This window comes from Malaclemys terrapin, chromosome 3 (assembly GCF_027887155.1).
Source record: "Malaclemys terrapin pileata isolate rMalTer1 chromosome 3, rMalTer1.hap1, whole genome shotgun sequence".
Classification (NCBI taxonomy): domain Eukaryota; kingdom Metazoa; phylum Chordata; order Testudines; family Emydidae; genus Malaclemys; species Malaclemys terrapin.
The window spans coordinates 186,172,462-186,200,278 of NC_071507.1; the positions used below are offsets into that span (position 1 = coordinate 186,172,462).

Consider the following 27,817-nt stretch of genomic DNA (forward strand, 5'->3'; position numbering starts at 1 on the left):
TAGCATCTTGGAGAGTAACAGCAAAACACTTAAGCCAATCACAAATGCTGTGATGGGGCATAGAGGGCATATATAAGTGCTATTAGTCATCCAGAAGAATTTTGTTTTTCTAACCTCTGTGTTTCTGCCTGTCACTTTTAGGAATAAATTTGTGCTCCTGCCAGTTATTTGACATTACACTTGCTTTGGATGATTGCCTTTCCCAAATATTAATAGTAACTTATTATGGACACAGCATTGGTATTTAGTTAGATCAGACCAGCTTGTTTTTAAAAAACAACAACTATTTCATATAAAAGAACAGATGTTTTTAATTTACACCAAGAACAAAAACAAAGTCCTATTGTTCAGTTACAGGGAATACAAACACTGATGGCTCTTTAGAAATTAACACCAACAGAAAAAAAATTTTAAGCCCCTTCTTACATAGTTCCCTTTGTGCCTAATCCCCTACATTAATACATTAGTGGCACATAATTGTTATGTTTTGTAATACAGATCAACATGAGTGCGGCATTTACAAAGACAATAGAAAATTGCATAAGCATAACAATTTAAGTACACATTATACAGACAAGGATTTTTTTTTTTTTATACAAATAATTAAGTAGGGATATAAACTCTAGCAATTCGGCGCATAAGCCAATCACTGGCTCATGGGGATCTATAACAGGATGTCTTATACCTTTCTCTGAAAGATCTGAAACTGACCCTTGTCCATTGTCCCAGAGAGCAGACTGGAGTAGATGGACCACTGCTCTGATGCAGAATAGCCATTCTTACTGTCCTACCATCAGTCCAGTTCCACTGTATTTTCTTGTGTGTACACCCACCCTTGAAATGGAACACCAATCACCTGCCCATGACTGGATTTCATCCCACCTGCCCTCCTTTGTTGTCTGTACAGCATAAGCGTCACATAGCGGTGGGTGCATTTAGGCCTCTGAGAAGGGAAACCCTTTTGTGCATGTACGAGAGGGAATTTTATCCAGCACAATGGGGTTCTCTTGTAGTAGCACAAGAAGTTAAATAATGATTAGACTTTTATAGCACCCTTCCTCTGGGGCTCTAAAAGCTCTTTGAAAACTCCCCGGAGACGTAGGTGTTATCATCCTCCCCATTTCACAGATGGGGAAACCGAGGCACATAAAATTTAAGTGATTTACCCAATATTACACAACCAGAGCTGGGAACAGAACCCAAATCTCCTAGTTTCCTGCTTTGTGAGTTAGCCATTACACCCTACCCCCCCCCCCCCCCACACACACACACACACACACACACCACCACTTATTATGCCACCACTTTATAGTAAGACACTATTCTATACAGGAACAAGTAAATTTATTATAGCCAAAATCTTTACCTTGAAAACAGAAAAAGGGTTAGTCACTCTGTTATATCAACATATGGAATCTTCCTGACTGTGATGAGAATACTTCTAAATTCACTCCATATTGAGAATGTGCAAGGAATATATAAGCACATTTTATACCTCAGGGTGGATTACACTATCTCCCAGTAGCAGCACAATTGCCAGATAACATGCTCTCTGCTGCCACCTTAGGGCTACATGTATTTTAACATGGCCTAACAAAAGCTGAGCGAGAGAAAGCATGCAAACATGCAATATTAGTAACAAAGGGCCCAAAAGCCTACCCCTCATTAATCCTCTTCTTGTTTCTTCAGTGGCTGCAGATTAATGCTGTGAATGTGCAGTGCATGTTTTGGCCAGCTCACAAATGCATGCTACACAGACACTCAATCGGAACAAGGGGAGGGGTATGTGCTAGAACTCATGGGTCATGCCTTGTATTTCAGAAGTATCACTATACCCCTGCCCCACAATCCCCTTCCTTCCCCTAGCTTTTCCTGCATACATATAGCAAAGTGTAGGAATTTGGCTCATTAAAATCAAATTTCAGAGACCCCTATCTTGTTACTTAGGGTTACCATATTTTGTGCCTCCTAATGGAGGACACTCCCGGGGGGCCGGCCCCGCCCCCAGCCCCGCCCACGCCCCCCGCCCCAACTCCGCCCCCTCCCAAAGTCTCCGCCCCCTCCCCTGCTTGAAGCCTGAAGCAGGTAAGGTAAGGTAAGGTAAGGGGCGGGGGAGGGAGAAGGAGGCGCGGCGCGGCCCAGGCTGGCCCCCGGCGGCTCCAGCCTGGGTCGGCTCGGGCCCTGGCCGACCACCCCCGGCGCACCCCCCGGCTCCCCGACCCCGGCCCGGCTCCCGGCTCCCAGCCCGGCTCCCCGACCCCGGCGCCCGGCGCCCGGCCCCGGCGCCCGGCCGCCCGGCCCCGCGGGCCCGGCGCCCGGCCCCGCGGGCCCGGCGCCCGGCCCCGCGGGCCCGGCGCCCGGCCGCCCGGCCCCGCGGGCCCGGCGCCCGGCCCCGCGGGCCCGGCGCCCGGCCCCGCGGGCCCGGCGCCCGGCCGCCCGGCCCCGCGGGCCCGGCGCCCGGCCGCCCGGCCCCGCGGGCCCGGCGCCCGGCCGCCCGGCCCCGCGGGCCCGGCGCCCGGCCGCCCGGCCCCGCGGGCCCGGCGCCCGGCCGCCCGGCCCCGCGGGCCCGGCGCCCGGCCGCCCGGCCCCGCGGGCCCGGCGCCCGGCCGCCCGGCCCCGCGGGCCCGGCGCCCGGCCGCCCGGCCCCGCGGGCCCGGCGCCCGGCTCCCGGCCCCGCGGGCCCGGCGCCCGGCTCCCGGCCCCGCGGGCCCGGCGCCCGGCTCCCGGCCCCGCGGGCCCGGCCCCCGGCCCCGCGGGCCCGGCTCCCGGCCCCGCGGGCCCGGCGCCCGGCTCCCGGCCCCGCGGGCCCGGCGCCCGGCTCCCGGCCCCGCGGGCCCGGGGCCCGGCGCCCGGCCCCGCGACCCTGGCCCGGCCTGGCCCCCGGCCCGGCTCCCGGCCGGGCACCATGCCCCCGGCCCCGCACAAAGAGGCCCCAGCCGAGCCTCCCGATTTTCCCGGACATGCCCGGCTTTGGGGGATTTCCCCCCGGACGGGGATTTGAGCCCCCAAAAGCCGGACATGTCCGGGAAAATCCGGACGTATGGTAACCCTATGTTACTACCATCTAGCCCATCCCAGGATGAGCACTGTTCTATTCCATACTGGTCTCTCCCTGCCTTTATTGTGTTGTAGTATATCAGAGCACCAGGCTGACTTAAAATGGTAGTGAGGGACATAGTGAAAACTACTCAGTCCCTTCACTTTAACCTGTCCTATAGCAGGAGCAAAAGGAGAGAGAATTAAAACTAAAGGGCTGTACGCTTAGAACCAAAAAAATATTTACTTAGGCAATCTGTGTGATTCATTGCCACAGAAGGACAGAAAGTTAAACACTGGTTGAAAGGATTGGACTTTAAAAAAAAAAACCCAAAAACAAAACCCCACCACTAAGAGCAAGCCTGATTGAGAGAGTTACTGAGTATTTGCAGCTCTGATTAAAGTCAGTGGTCATTGTTAATTTTCCAGCTCTATCATACAATATGAAACGCCGTTCCAGCCCCACATGGAAACAGGGTTCCAGTTACACAGTCCCTTTCAACTCAAAGGATTCCAAAGCACTATACACATGAATCAGCTCATCGACCACTGAAGTGCAGCTTCTTTTGTCATTGCTCCCCCATGAATCAACTGTAAATTCACTTTCTCCACCCTGGTTTCCTCAAACTTAGATTTACAGCATCACAGGAAGTCTCTCCCAAGCTGCTTATTGTAATGTGAACAGTTTGCTCTCCACTCACACCAACATTTTCACTCAAAATTCAAAAGCTGCAGGCTCTTATGTCACACTCACCACTGTGGTATGAGCACATTTGTCCCCAGCACAAGTCCACGTACAATTGCTTCAGTGAAGAGGCACTGAGGTGAGTCACAGTGCAAGCAGAATTAGAATAGACCCGGCTTAGGCCCAAAGTCTGCAGTGAGTTCTATGTGGGCAGATCCCTTTGCTTGGGTGGAGCTCATTAAACGATTAGAGCCTCAGGCACTACTAAAGGGGAAAGGGTCCTGTGGCCAAAGCACAATAGCAGGAGACTGGTAGGTCCCTGCTCTGCCTAAGGATTATGGAAATCATTCAATTACAGCGTCTGTCTGTTCCTCACTTACATAAAGGGAGTATACCTACCTCACAGGACAGTGGTGTGAATTAATTCATTACTTTGGAAGTTCTTGGAGATGGAAGGGGAGGCAGACATGCAAAACACCATATCCTGGATGCAAATGGCCTTGCTTTTCTCCAGCATAAAAAGAAACAATTATAAAACTGACCTTGTTAAAAAAAAAAAAAAAAAAAAACAGATCTAGTCAAACAAGTGACAAGTTGCATCCAAAGAAGTGGGTATTCACCCACAAGAGCTCATGCTCTAAAACATCTGTTAGTCTATAAGGTACCACAGGACTCTTTGCTGCTTTTACAGATCCAGACTAACACAGTTACCCCCTTAATACTCAAACAAGTGAGTTAATTTAATACTCAAGAATGAGGACCCAGCTATATTAAGGGGGGTTCTGATCCCCCAAAATGAGGGGGAGACTACCACTATTATTCAGATTTTACACTCTAGTTCAAAGGGAAAAGAACATTAACCTTATTGTACTACAGGTCTGTCGCATCTTACACGCATTTAACATGCACGATTTCAGCTTTACATGGGTCAGCAAAAACAAAACAAAAAGAAAAATAGCAATTTTAATACTGTACCTGTAGTGCAGGTGATTCCACCCACCATTACACTCAATGTAATTTTGACTATGCAGGATTTTCACTTTACATGCTGACTACAGAACATAACCCCAGTATAAGATGCAACAGACCTGTGCCTCACTCCCACCCCCCTAATACCTGCCTATATATATTTTGTCTCTCACACACCTGGGGGAACCACAGGTGAAACTCATTCAAGCCACTGCAAAAGTCCTGGTTTTGACCTATCAGATTGACCCTCCCACACACAGGTTCTCAATTCCCCTCCCCAGGTAGCAATCCCATTTTCACATGGGGATGTTGTTGTTCCCAATAATCCAACTTCTAACAAACCATCCTCTGTCTTCTCTATAACATGTTGAGTTTGGCTGATCACTGACCAAATCCACACCTATCTGACCACCTTGATTACATCTGAGCATTTCAGGAGGGAGTGAAAAGTTTTCATCAAAACACTCCACTGTGATCAAACAAATCAAAGGGCAAGCATGACTGGCCTCACAAAAGCCAAGGGCAGCTGTCACAGAGTTGCTGTTATCTCTGGCATTGCTGGGTCACCAGGACATTTAGCAGTAACATGAAAAACCCCTGGGGAAATGCTACACAACTGCTCCAGACCTAATGGCAAAACAATAGGATCTGCAAGAATTGCTTCCAATGGCCTGCTCCAGGTATCAGCGCCTCCTAGCACACTAACCTCGCAAACATCTAGCTGTGGTGAGTTCCTCTGTCTGCTGTTCCTCAACAGCTCATACAAGAGGATTCAACACCCCTCCAGCCCCCAATACAAATGCCTGTTCTCTGAATCACCCTGTGGGTCTAGGAGAGAGCGGCTCGCACTCTAGAACAAGGCCCAGCAGCAGCTTTCCCCCTTGCCATTCCTAGGGTGGCTCTGCCTCCAGGTGGAGCATGCCAGAGAGAGGAGGAGCTTTTTGCAATCCAGCCCCACAGCCGCATTTACCGGGGCCGTGGGAAAGCATGGAGACTGCAGGCAGATTGCTCTGCAGGTAAAGGGACTGTGATCCCATACCCCTATCTGCCTGCTCTTTCTGGTCTGTTTGCTCTATTCACCCCAGTGCCTCTCTGTATTGCAGAGTCTCACTGCTCCTTCTGTGGCTCCAGCCCGGGCTAGGGAGGACTCGAGCGGTGCAGGCGGCTCCCCCAGGTTGGTGAAATGAGACAACAAGGGATTGTCACAAACATTTCCCTTTTCTCTGGGGTGGGAGAGGGGACTGGGCCTTGGTGTGCCTGCTCTCTAGCCCCCCGTGGCTTTTCTGTTCCTCTGTCCCCACCCCAGGTTTCATAGAGAGCAGCTGCCCTTCCAGGATCTTTTGGGTGAAACTGGACAAACGCTTCCTGCAGGGAAAGTTCTTCAGTCTGGAGCTCATGGGTGAGTAGCAAAGTGGCAGATCTCAAACCAGGGGTAGACTGGGGAAGTTCTCAAATTGCCTCTAAATTCAGAGCCTGTGCATTAGCTGCTGAGGGACTTGCCCTTTTAATGTTAGCTGGTGACTTATTTTAAAAAGCTGGCAGGATGGTGGGAGCAGAGTGATGTGATTTACCAAGGGTCTAATAGCTGTGGCCTTGGCCAATAGCTGTATAAATGGGTGCAACTAACAGCTATGTGCACCTTCTCCTTTGTGCCTTACATCTAATGTAACTAAGAAACTGGGGGAAGGATGGTCCAGTGGTAGGCCCTTGTGCAGGGCTTTAGAGACCTGGGCTCAACTCCCTACTCTGCTGCAGAACTTGGGTAAGTCACTTAGTTTCTCATCTACAGCTAGGGACAATACTACTTCCCTACAGGACAGGGACGTGTGATATTAAAGATTGTGATGTGCTCAATCTCTCTAGTAATGGGGGCTATAGAAGTACCGGGCATGGCAGCTACTTAAACTGTGTCTACTAGAATCAGTGTTTCTCAAATATGCCCACTGTGGCTGCACGCAGCCCACAGGGGCTTTTCTTGCAGCCACAGCCTCCTGGGCTGTGATGGGGCAGGGGGAAGTAGTGGCCACTCCCCCTCCCAGGTGCTCCTGGATATACCACCTTGGTGTTGGTTTCTGGGGCTGCCAGTAGGGGTTGGGCCCTGCCCCCCCGCCGAGACACCTGGGGCAAAAACACTAGAGGAGCAGCTGGTGAGTTCCCTACCTTCCTTCCCAGGGGCAGTGGGACTCAGCTCTGGGCTTCAGTCCTGGGATGGCGGAGCGGCAGGCTCCGGCCATGGGGCTTTGGAATCTACCTCCCCACCACCACCTCCCTGGCCCCCACTGCCTCCCCTGACCTCCCATCCAGGGCTTAATTTGTCCCCAAATTTGCCAGGGCTGAGTAAGTCTGCTGTGAAAAGTGATACTTGTATGTTTGTTAATATCACTTTTCACAGCAGACTTACTAGCTACCAATAAACAAATTATAATGCTTTGGATGTGTATATTTGTTTTTTTCCTAATGTTAATTAAGTAATTTAGGAAATATTGTCAGAGCAGCCACCTGCAAGAGTTGGTGGCCGCACTCTGAGGCCACCAAATAATTTGTTCTGAAGACTTATTTGATTCCTAGATCTAATCCTAGACTAAATTAGCTCCTTAATTGGAGGAATAGTCAACTCTCTGAATGCAATGTTACTAAATCTACACGTTATTGGAACTGAGGATCAATCAGTCACTGATTAAGCCCTTACAGCCTATCGCACTAGAAGAGACCTACCTGTAGTCCATATCCCCTGCTAACAAGCTTTCTCTTAGCACTTCCTATTCTTCAAACACTTGCCTGGTCCTCCAACTCAAAATGTACCTCTTATCTGAGCTCTAGAATGCTGCACTCTGTCAAACAGAGATAAGCACCTAATTTGGGTGACTTGATAGAAATACTAAATATATTTCAGGAAACTGTCCTGAATGGCTCCTCAAGGCATCTGAGGTACAGGCTGCTATGTATAGAGAACTAGACTCTAAAATAATGTAATAGGTGAGTCTTGTGAAAGTATAGGGTTGTCACATTCACCCTAATGGAGTGGTCTTATTGGCTTCTTAAAGGAACATGCTGGCTTGACCAATTTAGACTTGTCTTCTGAATGGGGGTGAGGGTTGTAACTCTATCTAAATGTCACTCTGAAAGTGTGACCTTGATGTACCTGAGTCAGATGAGTTACTTAAGCTTTTTCCACCTACGTTGTGTTTCTTGTCAATCACTAGATGTGTCCTTTCCTTGTCATTAGACCCCTCTGGTGGCACAGTTCTGCTTGATGAGCAATTGGCTGCTCGCTGTGGCTATGTCCTGTCAGAAGATGTGTGGGGCAATACTATCTTCCGGGCTTCTGTGCTTGGCTGTCATGTGGCAAATAAGGTGAGGCCCAAAGCCTACCTGGAGGCTTGGTCTCCAAACAGTTGCTATAGGAAATGCAGACTGACCACATAAGACTGTGATGCTATAGGACTTCTCAATGGGATATGATGGGAACATGAGAAGGCGTGCTGACTGCATGGAGGAGAGAAGATTGATGCCTCTGCACGCCACCGGGAGGCCGGGTCAGTTTGCCTGGCCTGGGATTTCCTCTGCCCCAATAAAATGACACTCCAGATTGTTGTTGCTAACTGACTGCCAGTTCAAACTTGTCTTTGTTGCTGCTGGGGAGTCTTGAAAGTCTCACTGGAAACCAGTAGACTTGTGGGCATCTGCTGAAAAGGCAGCATCCATAGCCTTATTCTAGCAGACACTTACTGGCTTAATTTGAGTGGTATTGTGCCTGCTAACTCACGCCACCAGGTGTAGGTTAGTCACAGGCTTGTGTGATTTAGAACCATAGTAACAATGAGGGGATGAGTTACTTGCCATATTTGGGCTACAAGACCTCACCTGCTTAAGTACTTGACCTAGAGCTGGGAAGTCACAGAAGCCCTGAGCTCAAGTAAAGTAAAATGTTCTGGTTAGATCCCATTCTGCTATAAAACAGGGTGAAATGGTGTGAAGAATAATGACTAGCTTTGCAATCTACTAAGATCTTTGCTTAAGTGGACTGTAAGTACTGATTTCTGACAAAAAGACCTTTCCGTAGATGAAATAGAGAGAGCTATCCCAATGTAAGAAATACTATGTGGTGATGAGGCACCAGTAGTATTTATCTTGGTGAAGCCAGTTGAGGTAAATGCCAGGTGGGGGTTATAGGGCTGACCATGACTGGCTCCATCCAGATAAATACTACCAGTACCTCATCTCCACTTGACAAGTGCAGTGAGATAGTGATCCTGATGTAAAAAAACCCACTCTTTTCAGTGAAGGCAGCCTATGACCGACACCAATTTTTTAAACTGTAACTTGCTACAATACTCTGAGTTTGTGGCAAGAATACTAGTTAGTGCTGAAATCTAATAAGTCCTTTCTTAAATTACTAGAAAACTTACCTTGTGCACTCTGTTTCTTCTAGGCAGATGAATTGTTTTCTCTTACTATAAACATAAAGGTGTCCTCATCTCCAGACATGAGGCAAGCTGCAACCTACACCTACCCTATGCATTGTACATACACTCCATGGGCTCCAAGAGAAATTGTATGTGAAGAAAACTATATGGAGGTAACTTATCCATCAAAAGCTAAAACATTGAGGCTCTCTGCAAATCAATGCAATCTCTAAGTTAAGACGGGTATGAGCAGTTTAGTCTACCTAACAATATCCTGCAGTAAGGGAAAGCTCTCAACTTGAGCAATAGGGACATCTGCCAATTTCACATATGTACTAAAGACCAAGTGCATCTGCCAGAATGCTTACTAATAGATCAAAATATGTAAGGTTCTGTACCTTGGGTATTCCTGATCTGTGACTAGTAACACTCAATTACTGCTGGGAATGCTGTATTTTGTGCCACTGCAGTGGGAATCGAAAGCCTCATAAGTATCTCTGTTAAATCTCCAATTATACAGGGCAGGGAGCCTTAATGCAAAAGTGCTGCAACATCTAATAAAAAACCTGTTGCCCCTCTTGGTTCAGGAATGGTAAAGTTTGGGGGTAGGCCCCTTTATTTTACAAGACTGAAATTCTGGTGCATCTCAGGGATTTTATCAGCAAGGAGGCCAACGTCCTGCTGGAGATGTCAGACGCTATGTTACATGCATCCAACTGCCACAGTAGAACCTTGCACCAGTTCCAAACATAAGCCAACTTCGTATACCTCCTTTTATGTATTGGTCACATAATTATCTCAGGGGCAAGGCTGCAGCGATATAGTGAGTCTTCTAGGACTTGAGATTGTTCAGCCTCCTCCTAAAATATCTGGTGCCAATGGTGAATGCTACACTACACTTATGGAGTGGCAGCAATTTACTTCTACTGAATCCAAACCTTGACTTCCTGTATGGTAAGTGATGGTTAGCATTGCATCCTGTATGTTTAACAGCAAAAGCATCACACGTACTTTGGTTTAACTGACTAGATCCTGAGTTCCAAACTCATGCTGTCGTCTACAAACCCTTGCTGTACTCTTTAAAACACTATAAAGTTAGCCCTCTCCTTAAGAACACACAGTTCATAGTAATCAACAATTGGCTATGAAGATTGTCACTAACCTCCTGTAAATGTAGCCTGATCATATGTTCCATGTGTAACTGAGACACTAATAAAATTCCTCCAAAGCTCCCTGCCTCCTCGATACTTCTAAAAGCATGCTGCAGCTCATGTTTGCCCATCTCTGCTCTACTTCCAGGTGTCGGTGAAGAGTGATGTTCCTGCAATTTCAGACGATGACACTGCAACGTGGCTGTCCGCTCTGCCAGAGGTATGGAGGAGCATGTTTTCTAATGGCTTCTCTTTAATCTCCATCATGGTAAATCAGTGGCTTGGGTGATGATGCTGTCATTCTTGGCATCTGGCTCAATCTCTGTCAGCCTAAAAGCTCTATTAGAAATGTGTATGAGGCAGAGCTGCTCTATCAGACATAGATGCAAGTCAACCTTCCAGGAGAGGAAAACTTTCATAGATGATAAGGAATACTGAGCAAATCACAACACGCTCACTAGACTGCAGGGGAGAAAAGTGGATGCAGTAACAAAACATGGCCACTTATTATAAATTGTACTCCTTAAAGTAGTCTGGCATTTGATCTCTAGGCTGCTCTAACAGTACTAGCACACACAAGTAGTCAAGTATCAGAGGGGTAGCCGTGGTAGTCTGGATCTGTAAAAAGCAACAGAGTTCTGTGGCACCTTTAAGACTAATAGATGTATTGGAGCATAAGCTTTCGTGGGTGAATGCCCACTTCGTTTCTCAGTGACCAGTCTATGGGCTCGGGCTGGTCCCTGAGATCTCCCTGCCACAGTTTAGGAAGTCAGCAAGCTGGTCCTTGGTATCAAAAAGGTTGAGTCACAGTGTCCTAAAGCACTAAGGGCTTCTTAATTGTGGGGACTCTTTCAGGGCCACAGACATAAGCTTCCTCCAAAGGTAAATACAATATGGCTTCTCTGAGAGATGCCTGCAATGGCTGCCTTGCCTTCATGTAAGGCATGTACACTTCTGGCCTGGGATAGGCTAGCAGTGTCCTCAAATGCCACTTCCATTAGTCTAAATTTTAATGGCAGAATAATTTGGTCACATGTCCACCTGTATCTCATCGAACCATGTTTCTCTTTCAGGTTCAAAAAGTTGAATACCAGGTATGGCAACTGATCTTTCTTTCTCCTTCAGGGAGAAAGAAAATAATGGTAAGCGACGCAGCCAAACTGGGTTACAGCTTCAATAATACACTGGCTCGAGTGTTCCTCCGTGCTCCATATTCCACTAATGAATCTAAACTTGCAGTGGTGAGTGGTAGCTCTTGTAATGGGACTGAAAGGCACTGTTTCCAGTCTTTCTCTAGCAACAATTTTTCTTAACTTTCATAGGTTAATGGTGTGAGTATGAACATAGTCAGTTCCACTTCCATGTACAAGCAGAGGTGGCTGCTTCTGTTGATTGACACAACTGTCTCATGTCCTATCGGTAAGTATCACTTCACAATTTACCAAGCGTACCAAAAAATAGCTACTTGAGCAAGCTAGTAGAAAACTCTTCCTTTGGGCCTAGCTGCAGCTGGCTCTTCAAGAGAAGCAATGTAAAAACAAACCTATCCTAGATGTGCTCCAAAGTACGATTTGCTTAATTCATTGTCTCATTTCTCTCTTATTCCTATACACCCCTTTACACAAAGGCAATAAGCCAACAAAAAAGCTACATCAGACTGTCCTGCAATTGAGTATCAAGACCAGAAAAACCCTATTTCTACCACTGGGCCAGGAGTCATATTTAGATAATGCATATGCAGAGTTGTAACACCAGCAGAAGGTGGGATTTCTTGCATAACATAAAGGGGGGGATGGAGAGTGGATTTAAGAGGTAGGTAACTAACATGGTTAGTGGGTATCTTTGTAAGAAGGTAGTAACTCATCTGAAACTGATCAGACTACTTTGAATGCCATACTTCCATGCTCTAGGATGGCCATAGAAGTATCTGGATGGAATGGGTTGCGGGGGTAAAGAAGAGGAGAAGGAGGGGGTAGCAGCTGTTGTAGAATGAAGCTCAATCCTGTTTCCTTGGAAACACAAACTCCTGCACTGAAGAATGGTTTGATTTTCTGGTTATCTGAATCAACAGATGGCACCAGCTTCACTGATACTGCTATAACTTGGACTGTGCCAAGCATTATCCCTACACTAGTGCCTCAAGAACCCACCTTCGTGTCCAAAAACATTTCAGTGGGAGTTGATGGCCAAAGAATAATGCACCCTGAACAGAATTATATTCTGGAACATAACAAGACACACATTCAAATGACTATCCCCATTGGAGCAACTGGGGGAAGATTAAAGGTTAGTGAGAACCTATCGTAATTTAACACCCTCTGGAGACTAATGGAGGAGATCAGAGACTTCCGAACAGTGGTCAATCAAGCAGTTGCTGGTTGAGATGGGGTGCATGATGCTAGCTTCTTCATGATATTAAACTGGATTAAAGGACTATTAAAAATCTACTAAGGGCTCAAGAGCTCTCTCATCTTGAGCAAAGCTGGGGTGCGCTGGAGAAAGGTAACAGGAAGCCAGTCAATGATTTTCGATTGCCTGCCCAAATATAAGTTTATGCTGAAGCTGCCCTCTGATGCTTCAAGTGCAATGCATATGATGCCAGCAAAGAATTTGCCATAGCAGGTCCTCACTCTTCCATTCCCCCAACTGCCCTCCTCATTCTGCTGGGCAGCTGGGAGCTGATGTAGAAGGCAAAAGAGCCAGCTTTTCACTAGCAGAGGTTCCCCTACACGAGACTAAAAAATATTTAGGATTGTTTTCAATACTGCTGTGGATCCACAGAGGTGATAGAGTTGCTTCAAAAAGGAATCCTACAAAAAATGGAAATGTGGACTAATTGCGTAGGAGGAGTACCAAAGAATAGTACAAATATGTAGAGACAAAATTACAAAGACTAAGGGACAAACCGAGTTACACTAATCAAGGGATATAAAAGGCAATAAGAAGAGGTTCTTTATATATGTTAGAGAAAGTGAAAGATGAAGGAAAGTGTAGGTCCTTTAGTTAGCAAGAAAGGAGAGCTACTAACTGATGACATCAAGAAGGTTGAGGCGTTTAATGGCTATTTTGGGTCAGACTTCACTTAAAAGGTTAACGGTGACCAGATACGCAGCACAATTCATACTAACAAAAAGGGGGAAAGGGATGCAAGCCAAAATAGGGAAAGAACACATTAAAGAATATTTAGATAAATTGGATTACTCAAGTCAGCAGGGCCTGATGAAATTTGTAGTAGGGCACTTAAGGAACTAACTGAAGCAATCTTGGAACTGTTAGCAATTATCTTCAAGAACTCATCTAGATGGATGAGGTCCCAGAGGACTGGAGAAAGGAAAACATAGTACTTATTTTCAAAAATTATACAAGGTTTAGAAAACCTGACCTATAGGGAAAGTTAAAAATACTGGGCATGTTTAGTCTTGAGAAAAGAAGACTGGGGGGGGGTGGGACCTGATAATCTTCAAATATGCTAAGGGCTGGTGTATAGAGGATGGTGATCAATAGTTCTCCAGGTCCACTGAAGGTAAGACTAGAAATAATGAGCTTAATCTGCAGCAAGGGAGATTTAGATTAGATATTAGGAAAAAATTACTAACTGTAAGGGTCGTTTAAACTCTCAAATAGGCTCCAAGAGAGGTTGTGGAATCCCCAGAATTGCGGGTTTTTAAGAACAGGTTGGACAAACACCAGTCCAGGGATGGTCTAGGTTTACTTTGACCTGCCTCAGTGCAGGGGGCTGGACTTGATGATTTCTCCAGGTTCCTTCCAGCCCTACATTTCTATGATTGATTGAGGAATGGGAGAGGAGGTGGGCCCATGAGCCCATTCATTTAAAACATAGTCCATGCTGAAGTATGGACCCGTGGAGTAATAGTTCTTGCCTTCAGAACACTTTCCTCTCAAGCTTTCTGTTTGCAAAAGATCTGGATCTAAAATTTCATATAGTTAACAAGAATTATCTTGTTAACCGTCTCTTAATGATGTATTCTTGCTCTGAAAGGGCCTAGCCAGGAAGCAAGGGTGAGTGCAGCATTACAAAGCAAGAGGGAAGCAAGAATGTCTCCCTTGGATAATCTGCCAATTTACTATTCTGTCTCTGTGGCTTAAAAGACCTTGCTAACCCTCCCTTGCTGGACTAAGCAGCTCTTAGAAGTACAGACTGACATAGCTTCACACCTTACACATGCCATGCATACAATCTGTGTGTTTTAGGCATCTGTCTTGACTTGCACTGGATTCTGAAAATCATCATTAGAATGATGAATTGACGGGTGGGTGGGTTATTACCAAACAAATATACATGCAAAGAATGGTTCTAGATGGCTGCAGAAGAGACCTAACAGCCTTTCTACAAGACACTATCTAAAATTCTTACCGGCTGTTATAAATTTGATCTTGATGAGACTGCTAATCACCTTCAGCAACCTAACTTTGCAGTTTTCAGAGGAGTAGCCGTGTTAGTCTGTATCAGCAAAAATAATGAGGAGTCCTTGTGGCACCTTTAGAGACTAACAAATTTATTTGGGCACAAGCTTTTGTGGGCTAAAACCCACTTCATCAGGTGCATGGAGTGAAATATATAGTAAGCAGGTGTGTGTGTGTGTGTGTGTGTGTATATTTATTTACAGCACATGAAAAGATGTGCTGTAATATATATATATATATAGCTGCCTACTGTATTTTTCACTCCATGCATCTGATGAAATGGGTTTTAGCCCATGAAAGCTTATGCCCAAATAAATTTGTTAGTCTCTAAGGGGCCACAAGGACTCCTCATTGTTTTAACTTTGCAGTGTGTCTGCAGGATACAAACTGTCTTGGTGCAAGGTAACACAAGCCAGTTCTACTCTGAAAATGATGGCCCACCCTAGCAAATTACCAAAGTTAAAGGACAAAATGGAAGACATCCCTCCAATCATAATGGAGGGTTAGGTCAGACACTGTGACCTGGAGCACAGAAGAAAAAGTCATGGACAAATGGGAAAATCAGGCTGCCTGTGACTCCCCCCTCTCCCCCCGTGACAAACCTGCAGCCATATCCATGCTCAATACTACTTGGTATGTCTAAAATCTTGTCTCCTAGAGCACTGTAGCCAATGGAGTCCATGGCGTAATCTATAGCATCGACTTATTCTTGGAGCACACTTGGACAGATATAGATTGGCATATGACTAAGTACACTGTGATCAAGCCCATCACTACACCTTTCATGCCTCGAATACCAACAGTCATCAACAGTAAGTCACTCCTCTGGCTAGCTCAATAATAAGATGGTGCTCATCTTTCTTTTGTCTCTAATGAGTTATTAGTGTTGCCTCTGCTGTGAATTTATACCAACCAAAATTCTTCACTTAACTGGGAAGTTTCATTTAGTTAGCTAGCTAGCTCGCTCTCAGGTGACGTGAATGTCTAGATCTAAATCTTGATAAAACTAAACAATTCTGTTACATGCAGATACTTCCTTATGGTTAAGATCTGCAAATAAGGGGCAAAATGGAGAATAATCACTAGGGATTTGATGCGAGTTGCTGATTAGAACACCAGATTCTGCCACTCTAAGGTCTTGTCTACACTAACGTGATAAATTGATCTAAATTACTCTATTTAAGCTATGTAAGTTACATGACTTAAGTCAATGTAGCTTAGATCCACTTACAGCTATATCTTCACCGCGCTATGTCGACCAGAGTGTGTCTCCCATCAGCATAGCTTCCGTCTCTTGTTGAGATGATGTACTGAAGTCGACGGGAGAGCACTTCATGAGACCCATTAAATTGACACCGCTGCATCAATCACAGCAGCACCGATTTAGCCTGTAGTGAAGAAAAGCCCTAATTCCACCAATGTTTTTCCATTGAGCCTTTAAGTGGGGCCCAATGGGAAAGATCATGCAAAGTGTGACTAACCAACTGTAGGGAAAGAATGTCTGCGGGATGCATCAAATGAGGAGGGATGTCTCATCCTCCCAACCTCACACCTATAATCATTACTTTTGGAGTAGAGTGCTTGCCACTCCGTTTTTCAAAAGCTCATCTCTTGTTACATCATTATGACTTGACATCTTTATAGTTACCTGGATAATTTATTTTTTAAATCAAAAAGATGCTTTAATGTAGTAGCACTACCTTATTACATTTCCAAATATCTGTTCAGTCTCGATTCCCTGCCTGTAACACAGAGATGTCATTGGACTCTTATAATAGATCTCTAGAAAGTAATTACACTTACATTCCTTCAAGTGTGTTGTGTATATTTAATCTTCTATCGCTTGGGGTAAAAATTCCTATGTAATTAGAGTATCTCAGACTAGAACATTAATAATAGAGCCATTAAGAGTTAACCTCTAGATAAGCTCCCTTGAGCTAAGCAAAATGGGAGGCTTCTAACTGTCCTACAGTAATAGATAAGCATTTGCAGTAACTATATGCTATCAACCTAACAGATACTCTTCCAGAGAAGAGAACATTTGATGTTGCATTTGGATCTTTTCTTCCTGACGTCTCTCTGGTGACAATCACAATAGGAAATGTGCCACTTTCTCCAAGAGAGGCAGAGCGTCATGGGTACAAAGTTTATGAAATTACATTCCCCAATGGAACAAAGGGATTTAACTTAGAAGTGCCTTTTGATGATCCTGCTGTTCTGAAGGAGGTAAGATAAGGTAGCTACAATGTAGCACTCAGTAGGAAACTGTTCTTCCCGTCCCACAAATTTTCAAGATATTGAAACTTTCAGGACAAAAATTAAAAATCTCAAATTTTCATGAACCCCAAATGCCTCACTTTGGTTTCAACCATTTTACATGTACTATAATTTAACATCATGCTACAGCTACACAACAAGCTAGGGGTGTGATTACCAGCTCATATACATATACTTATGCTAGCTCAATGAGAGTGGTGGCATGGCTTGGCTGTACCACTTAGGTACCCAGGGGGTTCAGGTGGGTTTGCACTCAGGATGCTGCTGCTCATCCTTCTGTGGCTTCACTACTATTTATACTCTCACTAGTGAAAGTATGTGTATGCTAACTGGGAATCACACCCCTAGGTTGTAGGGTAGACATAACCTACATTTAAAAACAAACTTTTTGACACTTCAAACAACTTTAGAGTCAAAATTAATTGAAACCAACCCTTTCCTGCAAACCATTCTGGGGTTGATGAATCATCATTTTAACTTCCAGCAAAAACCACTTTGGACAATTCCCAACCAGCTCTGCTATGATGTGGGAGATCATGACACATTATGACTGTCATGTGAACATGTTAGGGCAGCCATTGCTTAAAACATACATCTGGCACCAATAACCACCAACCATGCAATGTCAACGAAGGTATCACTAGCCTGATCTGAATTAATATTCTGTTTAGAAAGTCTTGATCATCTGTCCTGCCCGGTATAGGACTATGGCCAAAATGCAACTTCAGGTGTGACTAAATGACCTACAAACTATGGCTTCTTCCGATGCTTCTGTTAACAGGGATAGGAGTCATGCACACATTGTTCAGCAGCAGGATCTTATCCAATCTATTAAATAACTGCCTGTCGGGATAGGACTGCCTAACTTAGAAAAACAAAGTGATCTGTTCCTTGTCCAACAAACATCCAGCCATTCATGAACCTGCTTTTTACATAATGCAGTTCAAACTGTGACTTGAGCAGATACTAGACAGATTACAAGACGACGTGGAAGCCTGGAACTGGGCACGTTTGCAGCACAAGTTTGTAAAAGGGCATAAGTTTAGATGGGTGATCTAACGTCCTTGTGTTTTGAAATGTGTGGTTAAATGCAAACACTTCAACACAGTCTTGGCCCAGCTCAGACAGAGCTGTTATGTGAAGCAGTAAGATCAATGTCATTTTCTGTTGTGGGGAACAAATGTATGTGTGCCCAGCAAATACATTCTTGTCTGTGCTGGAAGCAAATGCTGCTGACACCTCACTCTCTTCTTTCTTTCAGTATGTGAATAGAAATGAAACAAAATATACCCTCCGTGTTAACTATACTTTAGATGTGGGTCCTGAAATGAAACCATATAATCATCCAGCAGAAATAGAATGTGTGGTTGCTGATATTGGTGAGCTTCCTCCTGTTCTGACTGCCTGAGACTGGTATAGTATCGGGAGGATTTTCATTGATTTCCAATGGAAACTAAATTAGGCCAATGATGAGAGCTTTTTGGAAAAATCCCACTCTATTATTGCTCATTATTGGCAATATAGCTAGCTTGCTGCTTTTCAGATGGCAGTTCTTCATTCTGTCACGTCTAATTATCTGCCCTGGAGACGCTATAAGCAATAAAAACCTAGTCATGGGTCAGGCACCACATTTAAAAGAAATGGCTAGCCAAATCCAGTGAAGATGTGAAACTAGACAAACCCAATCAACTTTAGTATCATTGCATCTACTGGTAACATTTTTCAGATATTTACATTAGGACAAGCTGAAATCACCCAGCTTTTACATCCAGGGTAAAGTTCAACTGGCCCAGACACAGCTCTGTAAACTCTAGAAATGGCAAAATTGCTTAAAGTAGATCAGATTGCCAAGTAGTAGGTCTTAGTAGTTTCTACTACTTCTTCTACTTTCTCTCCAACTTCTGCGTTTTACAATGCGCCCGGCTACACATCCTTCTGACTATAGTGCCTTCATCTTAGAAAACATGTTTTGAGTTGAGGTGAAAGGAGGCTGAGATAAAATAAAGCCCCACTAGTCTTACCAAAGTTGGAGTTTAGCCTGAAGTCAGTCAGGCAGTTGCTAATCAACTGGGACTTTTGGCCATGTCTTGGATGCAATACCTTGCAGTCTAAAATGATACTAGGTATCTAATACAATCCGTAGTATCAATACAAATGATTTCTCCATGATAAGAATTAATGCCATAACTAAAACTGTATGTCCAATCTATGTCCTGGCTTCTTTCACAGAACTACCAGAAGCAGTTGGTTACTGTGATAAAGAGAACCTGTATCTAGCAGTTCCCGTTTCCGCTCTGAATCAGTACTGGAACCTGTACGTTGGTAACAAACTTCTGAATCAGCAAACTGTGCTCTCAAATGGGTATCTCCTGACGACCAATTCTACCCATCTGGTGCTGCAAGTACCTCTGTTTACTATGGGGATTATCTATGAGGTATGTAGACTACATTATGAGGCTTTGGTATCTAAAAGATTTCTTATCAGGAAGGAAAGGCATTTCACTCCCAAGCTTGTCTTGTAATGTTACAGTAACCACTTCTAATGCAGAAAATATCAAGGGGAAATAAATGACTTTCCAATAAGTAGAGTAAACACAACCACAACAAGAGATCTGACTCCTGACCTATGATTCCACTGCATTCGTTTACCCAGTGCAATGGCTCAAGTGGTCCCCATGCATATGAAGCAAACACAAAATTGTAAGGTGTTAAGACAAATGTCCTGTCCATATTGGATCAGGCACCATGTTGAAACATGATTCTTGCTAAAGGATTCCTGCTAACAGAGTGACTAGGCTAAAGTTGCATTTAGCCCATGTAAAAATCTAGATTATAATACACATCTAGGATACTCTACAATAGCCAGTCAAAACTTATGCAGCTGGTACCAGGCCTAACAAGTCTGCACTAGTAAACTTGACTTATGACCCAGGTTGGACCAGGCTTAAGTCTTCACGCTTGTCTCAAATGTTTTTTATCTTTGCTAGTGTTTAAAGTAGCATCAAACTAAAGAGAGCAGTCTCTCTCTGATCAGTAAACTATTTTCACAGGAGAAATATTGTCACTTTCTTTACAGGAAGTGTCCTTTCAGAGACTCAAAACTAGGTTTGATCTTGCACTCAGGAAAGCAAATACTTTGGAGACCATAAAAATATTCTCTGTGAGCTGCAATTTTAATTCTTCAGAATTTATAGGTAAGTTATATAGGTCTTGAGCTACAGCATGGAACTTGATGGCTTTCCTGAATCTAACAGCCTCTCTGACTTTCTTAGTGTGCTACCCTAATGGAACTGTAACAGTATCTGCCCCAATGAAGACTATTCCTTCCATTGATATGGGCAAAATAAAACTGAAAGACAGCACCTGCAAGCCCAAAGAATTTAATGAAGAACAAGCCTTCTTCCAGTTCCATGTCTCCACTTGCGGCACTTCACTAAAGGTAAGCAACTGTGAAGAGTTGTTTTTTTTTTTTTTTTTTTTATTCTGAGTAAACTCAAATTCTAATCCATTTTTGGCTTGCACAGTTTGAAGGTGATCACATTATTTATGAAAATGAAATATCGTATGAGAAAGAGATTCTCCCAGCATGGGGACCACCTAAAATCACAAGAGATCCAGATTATAGGTAGGACTCCTCCTGCTCACTGACTCCACTCAGTATAGTGATCGTGCCTGGAAAGTGTCTACAATAATTCTCTTATTGTAGATTGACAGTCTTGTGCTATTACCCAACAAAAGAGAGACTGATGCATATTGCTATGGTTAGCGATCTACCTACAAATGGATCCCCTCGTTTTGGCTATGGTACAATGATGTTGAGATCAAGTGTTGCAGGTAGATCACTCTTATCCCCCCCTCCCCCCCCGTCCAGTTTAAAACATTTGTGTGACTCTAGTAGTTGTAAGCACTCTTATCTCAAGGCTTCTTATAAAAGCCCATCCTTAACATTATCTCCTGTAGGACACAGAAGGACCAGACAAGTTCTGAATATAATTGCAAGGGTATCCAAAGGTAAGCTTCCTTCTTTGAAAACTAGGATAGTATCAAATGAGTCTTAAATTGATTAACAAAATCCCCAAACCCATTCTTTTCAAGATGAATCTTTCATGGAACTTTATGAACCAAATTTGACAATAGTTAAATCTTCCTTGGAGACCATGTTTTTTGAGGTAGAGCTAAAAGATGAGGAACCCAATGTTGAATTACACTTGAATAACTGCTGGATGACTTGGTCTTCAGACTTCAAAAGCATCTCACAATGGAACATTACTGTGGATGGGCAAGTAGAAGTAGCTTAAATGACAAAATTGTTCATGAGAAGCATCTTGATCACTTCTAACTGTGCTGTTGCTCTAATCTCTCAAACAGCTGTGGGAACGAAAACAACAAATGTGTTACAGAGTTCTATCCAGTATCTGTTAGTAGGAGAGTGAAACATCCCACTCACTTTAAAAGACTGGCAGTAAGGATGCTGAAACCTCTGCTGGGACAGGTAAGATTAAGAAAAATTAGAGAATGTAGGCTGTGAAATGATACCTTAACACTTGTATCCTCTAAACTGAGGAAATATATTTATACTGAGGAACAAACTTTAAAGTGTTAACCTAACTTCCTCTCTGAAAAGAGGCCCAATTTAAGTGTCTTCAGGGTAACACTGAGCTTATGACTTAGCCAGCTAAGGAACTGTTGACAGACCAATAAGCCTGACTGATGTGCACTTTAGTTTGGCTGATTCCTCAAAAGCCAAAATTTGCCTTGCACAGCTTTAGTGATTTAAAGTGGCACTTGCTGGAGTAAACTAAAGGGCCTGGTATGGAAATAGAACTCATACAGTTTGACTTTTTTTTATAGGATCAGACTCCTGGTGCTTCAACTCGGGGGGAGGGATAGCTCAGTGGTTTGAGCATTGGCCTGCTAAACCCAGGGTTGTGAGTTCAATCCTTGAGGGGGCCACTTAGGGATCTGGGGCAAAATCAGTACTTGGTCCTGCTAGTGAAGGCAGGGGCTGGACTCTTTGGCCTTTCAAGGTCCCTTCCAGTTCTAGGAGATGGGATATCTCCATTTAATTAAAAAAAAACAAACCCTCAAATATCTGGCACAAAGTCAACCAGGCAAACCAGCATGTGCCATAACAGCCATATGAAATACCACTCAGCTCACTTGCATCTATCCCATCCCCTCCAACAGTTCACTTAAATGCCTGGCTAGTGGGGAGGGCAGAGGAAAAGGTGGATTGGCAGGATGCCTAAAATGCTAACCTGTGCCTCTGGCAACCCTGGTGAGGGAAGGAAACAGGTGACAGTCAAGAGCTGTTCACCTTAGGATGCCTTGCCAGTAGCTCTTCCCATTCTAAACGGAGTGGATTCTAGCACTGATAGTAGCTGCCTTAAGTAACCAGGCCAAAAACCAACCTTGCCATTTCAACCTCAGGTAACATCCCCTCAACTCACTGGAAACCAACATGAGGCAATTTTGGCATGAGCTTCTTAAAAAGCAGGCAGCCACACCTGGCACTATAGATTCAGTTTCTGTACAGCCTCTGCATGGCTAGTGGGTCCTGTCTCGACCTCTTTCATATAAAAAGATCCTTAACACAGAAGTAGAAATCCAATGCCCACTCTGATAGACGTGGCCCTTTACAAGCGTAGGTTTGGTAAGTGGTAGGTGAAAAGTAAAAGCAAATAGATCCCATACTAACAAGTAGTTCTCCTTTCTTCTCAGGTGCACTTGCACTGCACAGTCACAGTTTGCTCTCCTCCTAAAGTATCATCTGGCAACATTTGGACCTGTGGAGGCTGGTGTGACCCTAACAGGAAGAGGATGGGTAGGTTTACACTGGGGGTATTTGGCCATGCTTAAAATACTCTGGCTAGATTTTTAAAGGTAGCAAGGTGCCTAAATAGCTTTAAAACTCTGATCCTCTATAAAAAGCAACAGAGGGTCCTGTGGCACCTTTAAGACTAACAAACAGAAGTATTGGGAGCATAAGCTTTCATGGGCAAGAACCTCACTTCTTCCAAGTGTGAGGAAGAAGTGAGGTTCTTGCCCATGAAAGCTTATGCTCCCAATACTTCTGTTAGTCTTAAAGATGCCACAGGACTTCTGTTGCTTTTTACAGATTCAGACTAACACGGCTACCCCTCTGATACTTGATCCTCTATACTAACTGACTCCTGTGACCTTGAGCTGATAATGTAAAACACTAGTACTTGATAACTTCAGAATTTCAGTAGATTTAAAGCCAGTTGAACTACAGTATTTATGGTCCTTTATTCTGTCAATAACAATCTTGTAAAACTTTCTAGACCAGCACTCTGACCCATATTCTGGTCTCCACGGTTATGTACTGGCTGGGCCAGTCTGGATTGTTTATCCTCAACCAACTGAGGAGAAAAACATACACGACTAAACTAGGTGAGAACATTGGGGCTTATTGCCTGTATTCATCTATACCAGGGGTAGGCAACCTATGGCACGTGTGCCAAAGGTGGCACGCGAGCTGATTTTCAGTGGCACTCACACTGCCTGGGTCCTGGCCACCGGTCCGGGGGGCTCTGCATTTTAATTTAATTTTAAAGGAAGCTTCTTAAACATTTTTAAAACCTTATTTATTTTACATACAATAGTTTAGTTATATATTCTAGACTTAGAGAAAGAGACGTTCTAAAAACGTTAACATGTATTACTGGCATGTGAAACCTTAAAGTAGAGTGAATAAATGAAGACTTGGCACACCACTTCTGAAAGGTTGCCGACCCCTGATCTATACAATTTACAACTGGCTCGTAGCCAAACAAACATGGAACCTCAACATTTTCAGCTAAGCTTCAGGCCCAATTTACACAATATCCCCATTTAACTGGAGTAGAAAATGCCACTAAAGAAAAAGATGTGTACATTTAGACAGACCTCCCATTTTAATGGAAGAGATATCTTAATCCCCCACACTGAATTGAAAATGTCAACCTACAGTTTCTTCTGTCTCGGTGAAGGACTAGCTTAATACAATCACTCTCTCTAGCAGCCAGAATTCACTGATCAGTTGATCTACATGTGTTTACAATAGGGTTTAGAGACTCTGAATTTAGTTGGCGCTCTACTGTGCTAGGTAACGTACAAACACATAGTAAGCTAGCCCTATCTGTTCTTGAAGGTGATCAGAACTATGGCTTGCTAGAAGTGAGACCAAACTCTCGGACTCAGCACTGCAAGACTGATGAACTGCAACTTACTAGTATATCAAGTGTCATGTTTCCTCTACTGGAGAGCTCTACAAAAATCAAGCAACAAAATAACATTTTTCCTCTCTTCCAGATGCTGACACATAAACTTGCTGTCCACTGGACTCCTCCTGTGTCTGATCATAGCTGCTTTATTATTACTTCATAAACTGATTTTCATGAAGGGTAAAGTGCAAATCTGAAACATTAGCTAAAAGTATTGCTTCAGTACACACAAGCTATTGTAAATAAATAAATACACAGAACATGTGCCTAACAGGATCCCCACGTTTATGGTTTGTTCCCTGTAAAATTTAACAGGCTGTGCTCTCTTCTCTCAGTACAAACTCTCAGCCTGGATACTGATGCATCTAGTGCTGGCACAAGCTTAATATAAACTAGATACTCGAAGGAAGGGGTCTCCCTTTCCTGTACCTGTCAGTGTACAATAACAGCAACTGTGCACAAGGGAGAATGGATTCCTATCATCACTAAAACACCAACTCATCCACTGTCAAGTTCTCTAGAGTGTGTGTGCACGCATGTGCGCACACACACATACTAGCCTTGGATACACCTTTAAACTGGCTGTCCAGAAAATAAATCAGATTCGGTACAGGCTGCAACTACAATACCAGTTGATATTCCCAGCTCATGTTCACATACTCACACTAACTCTCATCAAGCGAGAGTGTAAATGGCAATGTAGTCAAGAAACATGGGCAGTGGCAAGCGGGACTGAGTACACACCCATCAGTTTCAGGCTGTTTTGTACTTGACAGGCCTTTAAGTCATGCCACTCTTGTTTATGCTATTTATACTCATGCTAGCTCAATGTGTATGCAAGCTGGGAATCATGCCCCTGGATCACAGTGTAGATGTATCATCTGACTAGTTATCCTATAGCCTTTATAGCTGACCACTCTGATGCCCTCGAGAGGCTGGGGGGAGACTATGCATTAGATGCACAGAAGCTTTTCCATGCAAATCTGCTCTTCATGAAGCAATGAATCAGACTTTGAATCATCCTAGTATAGGATCAGACTCCTTCACTCCAGTGAGAATGGGAAGTAGCCCACCTCCATATTTTGCAGAGGGGGAGCAAACTCTGCCTAAAGTCAGGCAAGGACAAAGGTCCTGTAGGGAAAACCAGCTACACAATGCCCATGCTGTAAAGAGCAATGTGAGAACTCCATCTGCCCTGCCATATTGGAGGGTTTTCCTCATATACTATAGGCCCTCTTCAATCTCCAGTAGGAGTGGGAGTCTTGGCCTAGCTCTGAGTCAAGTCTCCTTTCCCATAGTCTCACTGTAGTAAAAAGTTCTGGGCAGTATTGAGTGAAGTGTTGCTTTCCTCTGAAGGGCGGCGGCAGCTGCTGCTGCTCCAAGTAGTAGGCATCCCTCAGACGCGAGAGACCATGGGTATATGCCCCTGAGAGGTAATGAATTGGTTACTCAGTTGGTTTTATGGCAGCCGCGGCTGAAGAGACCCACTCAAGAGAGACAATCTCTGCTACATCTGTCACATTTAAAGGTGATGTTTCAACCCTTTGGGCTCTGCCTTCTGCAAGCTCTTTTCTCCTCTGCTAAGCTGACAGCTTCCTTGTGTAACTCCAGAGACCTTTGTTAAGTTCTTGTTTCCAAAGGCTGCGGTCCTGAGTGCGATCTTCCCATTGGTCCACATCCATGTCCATTTCTTTGAGGTCTCGCCTGCACACATTCTTGAAATGCAATTTTGGGTGTCCTTTGGGTCTTTTTCCAGATGCCAGTTCACCGTAGAGGATGTCCTTTGGGATGTGCCCATCATTCATTCAGGACACATGGTCAAGCCAGCAGAGGTGCCTCTGTTTGAGGAGCGTTTGCATGCTGGGTATGCTGGCCTATTTGAGCATCTCAGTGTTGGTGACTCTGTCCCTCCAGGAGATTCCAAAGATTCGACGACGGCAATGCATATGAAAGCTGTTGAGCCTCTTTTCCTGATGAGCATATAAGGTCTATGTCTCACTCACAGACAAAAGTGTGCTGATAACACATGCACGATACACACAGATTTTTGTATGTTCTGTCAGTTTGTTGTTTTGCCATACCCTCTTGTTCAGTCTAGATATTGTTGTGGGAGCATTTCCTAAGCGGATGTTGAGTTCTGAATGGTTGACCGTGATAGTGGACCCCAGCACAAGAGTGCTGCCCTAATGAAAAAACAGTGTGTGATAAAAGCAGCCATTTTTAGAAAGAGAGGAATTGCCAAACTGGGTCCACCTAGTATGATCACCAACACTGGCCAGGACTAACTTTTTCTGGGGAAGATGCAGGAAATCTCCTTGCAGGGAGATGTGGGATAAGCTGCCTTCTGTGAAGGTCTCATCCTAAGAGGTTAGACCTTTTCTGACCCTCTCCATTTTTGAGACACAGGACCAATATTGCACACACTATTCCAGAGCAGACTCAACGAGTAAGTAATGGTATTATTCTCCATCCTATTGTATATGCATCCTAACATCTGGTTTTGTATTTTTTAATTATAGCTGCACTCTGAATAGGGGTCTCTGAGGTATCCATAGTCCAGCACAGATACTGTTTATTTATCACTCTGTAAGGCTTGGGTTAAAATCTTTCCCTCCAAGGTCCACCAACTCTGAAGTTCTTTGTCACTTTCTGAGTTTAAAAAAGCAGTTGGGAGAGGAAAACATGCACCATAAAGAAGCAAAACAAAGGGCACAAGCTTAGTCATTTTTACCTTTAATGTCCCAAGACTTTCCATTTAGAATGACTGATTCTTTTCAATCCATCTACTATGATTGCAAATCTCTCTACCCTCTAGCTAGGTAAGAATAAGAGAAGTTAGGGTATCATTTCACAACTTTCAAAAGTTATTTTTCCTCCATGGGTATCCTGCTGTTAATTGAATTGTCTGACTGATCTCACACTTGGTAAGGCAACTCACAGCTGTTCATGTATTTATACCTGCTTCTGTATTTTCCACTCCATGTATCTGATGAAGTGGGTTCTAGCCCATGAAATCTTACGCCCAAATAAATGTGTTAGTCTCTAAGGTGCCACAAGGACTCCTCGTTGTTTTTGCTGATACAGACCAACATGGCTGCCACTGAAACATTTCACAGCCTAGATTCTCTAACACCTTTGGCTTGCTGAGCTGCAACAGCATCATTGTGTCTAACTTTCTTTGAATGTGGAAGTTTAGTCCCTGCACTAGAGTTGAATGTGTGAGGGCTGTACCAGTGCTCACTCCCTTCTGGGAAAAGTTAACTTCACATCAAAAACTAGTGTAGTAGGGTACTACAGAGGTCCACGATCCTCCTCTTTTCCATGTCTCTGATCCAACAAAAGATGAGAAAGAAATGATTGTTCCAGATACTAGAAGAAACAAAACATTCTGTACTGCACTGAGGGGATCAAACACTTCTATAAGTTTATAAGTAGAGAATCATTGGGTGAGAAGCTTCTTACTCATTGTTGAGATAATCCCAGTCCTGGGGAACAGATTTAAATGGAGGTCTGCTAGTACAGTACCCTAGCCAATGTGACGCCTGCCTAAGGGAAACAGGCTTTTTTGGGCCTGTAGAAAAACTTGGAGAAGAGGCTGTGAATTATTAATGTCTGAAACGTTCCTAGTCCGGAGAGACTGTA

At 44.3% G+C, this 27,817-nt stretch overlaps 1 protein-coding gene across 3 annotated transcripts; it reads left to right on the top strand.

The window, feature by feature from the left end:
• Window positions 1-5,263: 5,263 nt before the first annotated feature.
• LOC128833413 (uncharacterized) lies at window positions 5,264-27,225 on the top strand. Of its 3 annotated transcripts, XR_008444230.1 has the most exons (24): window positions 5,523-5,706; window positions 5,794-5,864; window positions 5,997-6,089; window positions 7,917-8,044; window positions 9,123-9,269; window positions 10,396-10,467; window positions 11,321-11,488; window positions 11,570-11,666; window positions 12,319-12,533; window positions 15,331-15,484; window positions 16,690-16,898; window positions 18,211-18,328; window positions 19,179-19,384; window positions 20,026-20,143; window positions 20,222-20,388; window positions 20,474-20,574; window positions 20,656-20,783; window positions 20,910-20,960; window positions 21,045-21,228; window positions 21,318-21,441; window positions 22,671-22,773; window positions 23,255-23,363; window positions 24,264-24,355; window positions 25,932-27,225. XR_008444230.1 is itself a non-coding variant. In XM_054021268.1 (23 exons), exons 1-22 carry the CDS (start codon window positions 5,609-5,611, stop codon window positions 23,356-23,358), a joined length of 2,856 nt encoding a protein of 951 aa, XP_053877243.1. In that variant the 5' UTR covers window positions 5,523-5,608; the 3' UTR covers window positions 23,359-23,363; window positions 24,264-27,225. The 3 variants fall into 3 exon arrangements, 2 of the variants coding, with proteins under 2 accessions (XP_053877244.1, XP_053877243.1); XM_054021268.1 differs by having other exon boundaries at window positions 24,264-27,225; XM_054021269.1 differs by lacking the exons at window positions 5,523-5,706; window positions 5,794-5,864 and adding an exon at window positions 5,264-5,416 and having other exon boundaries at window positions 24,264-27,225.
• The last annotated feature ends 592 nt before the right edge of the window (window positions 27,226-27,817 follow it).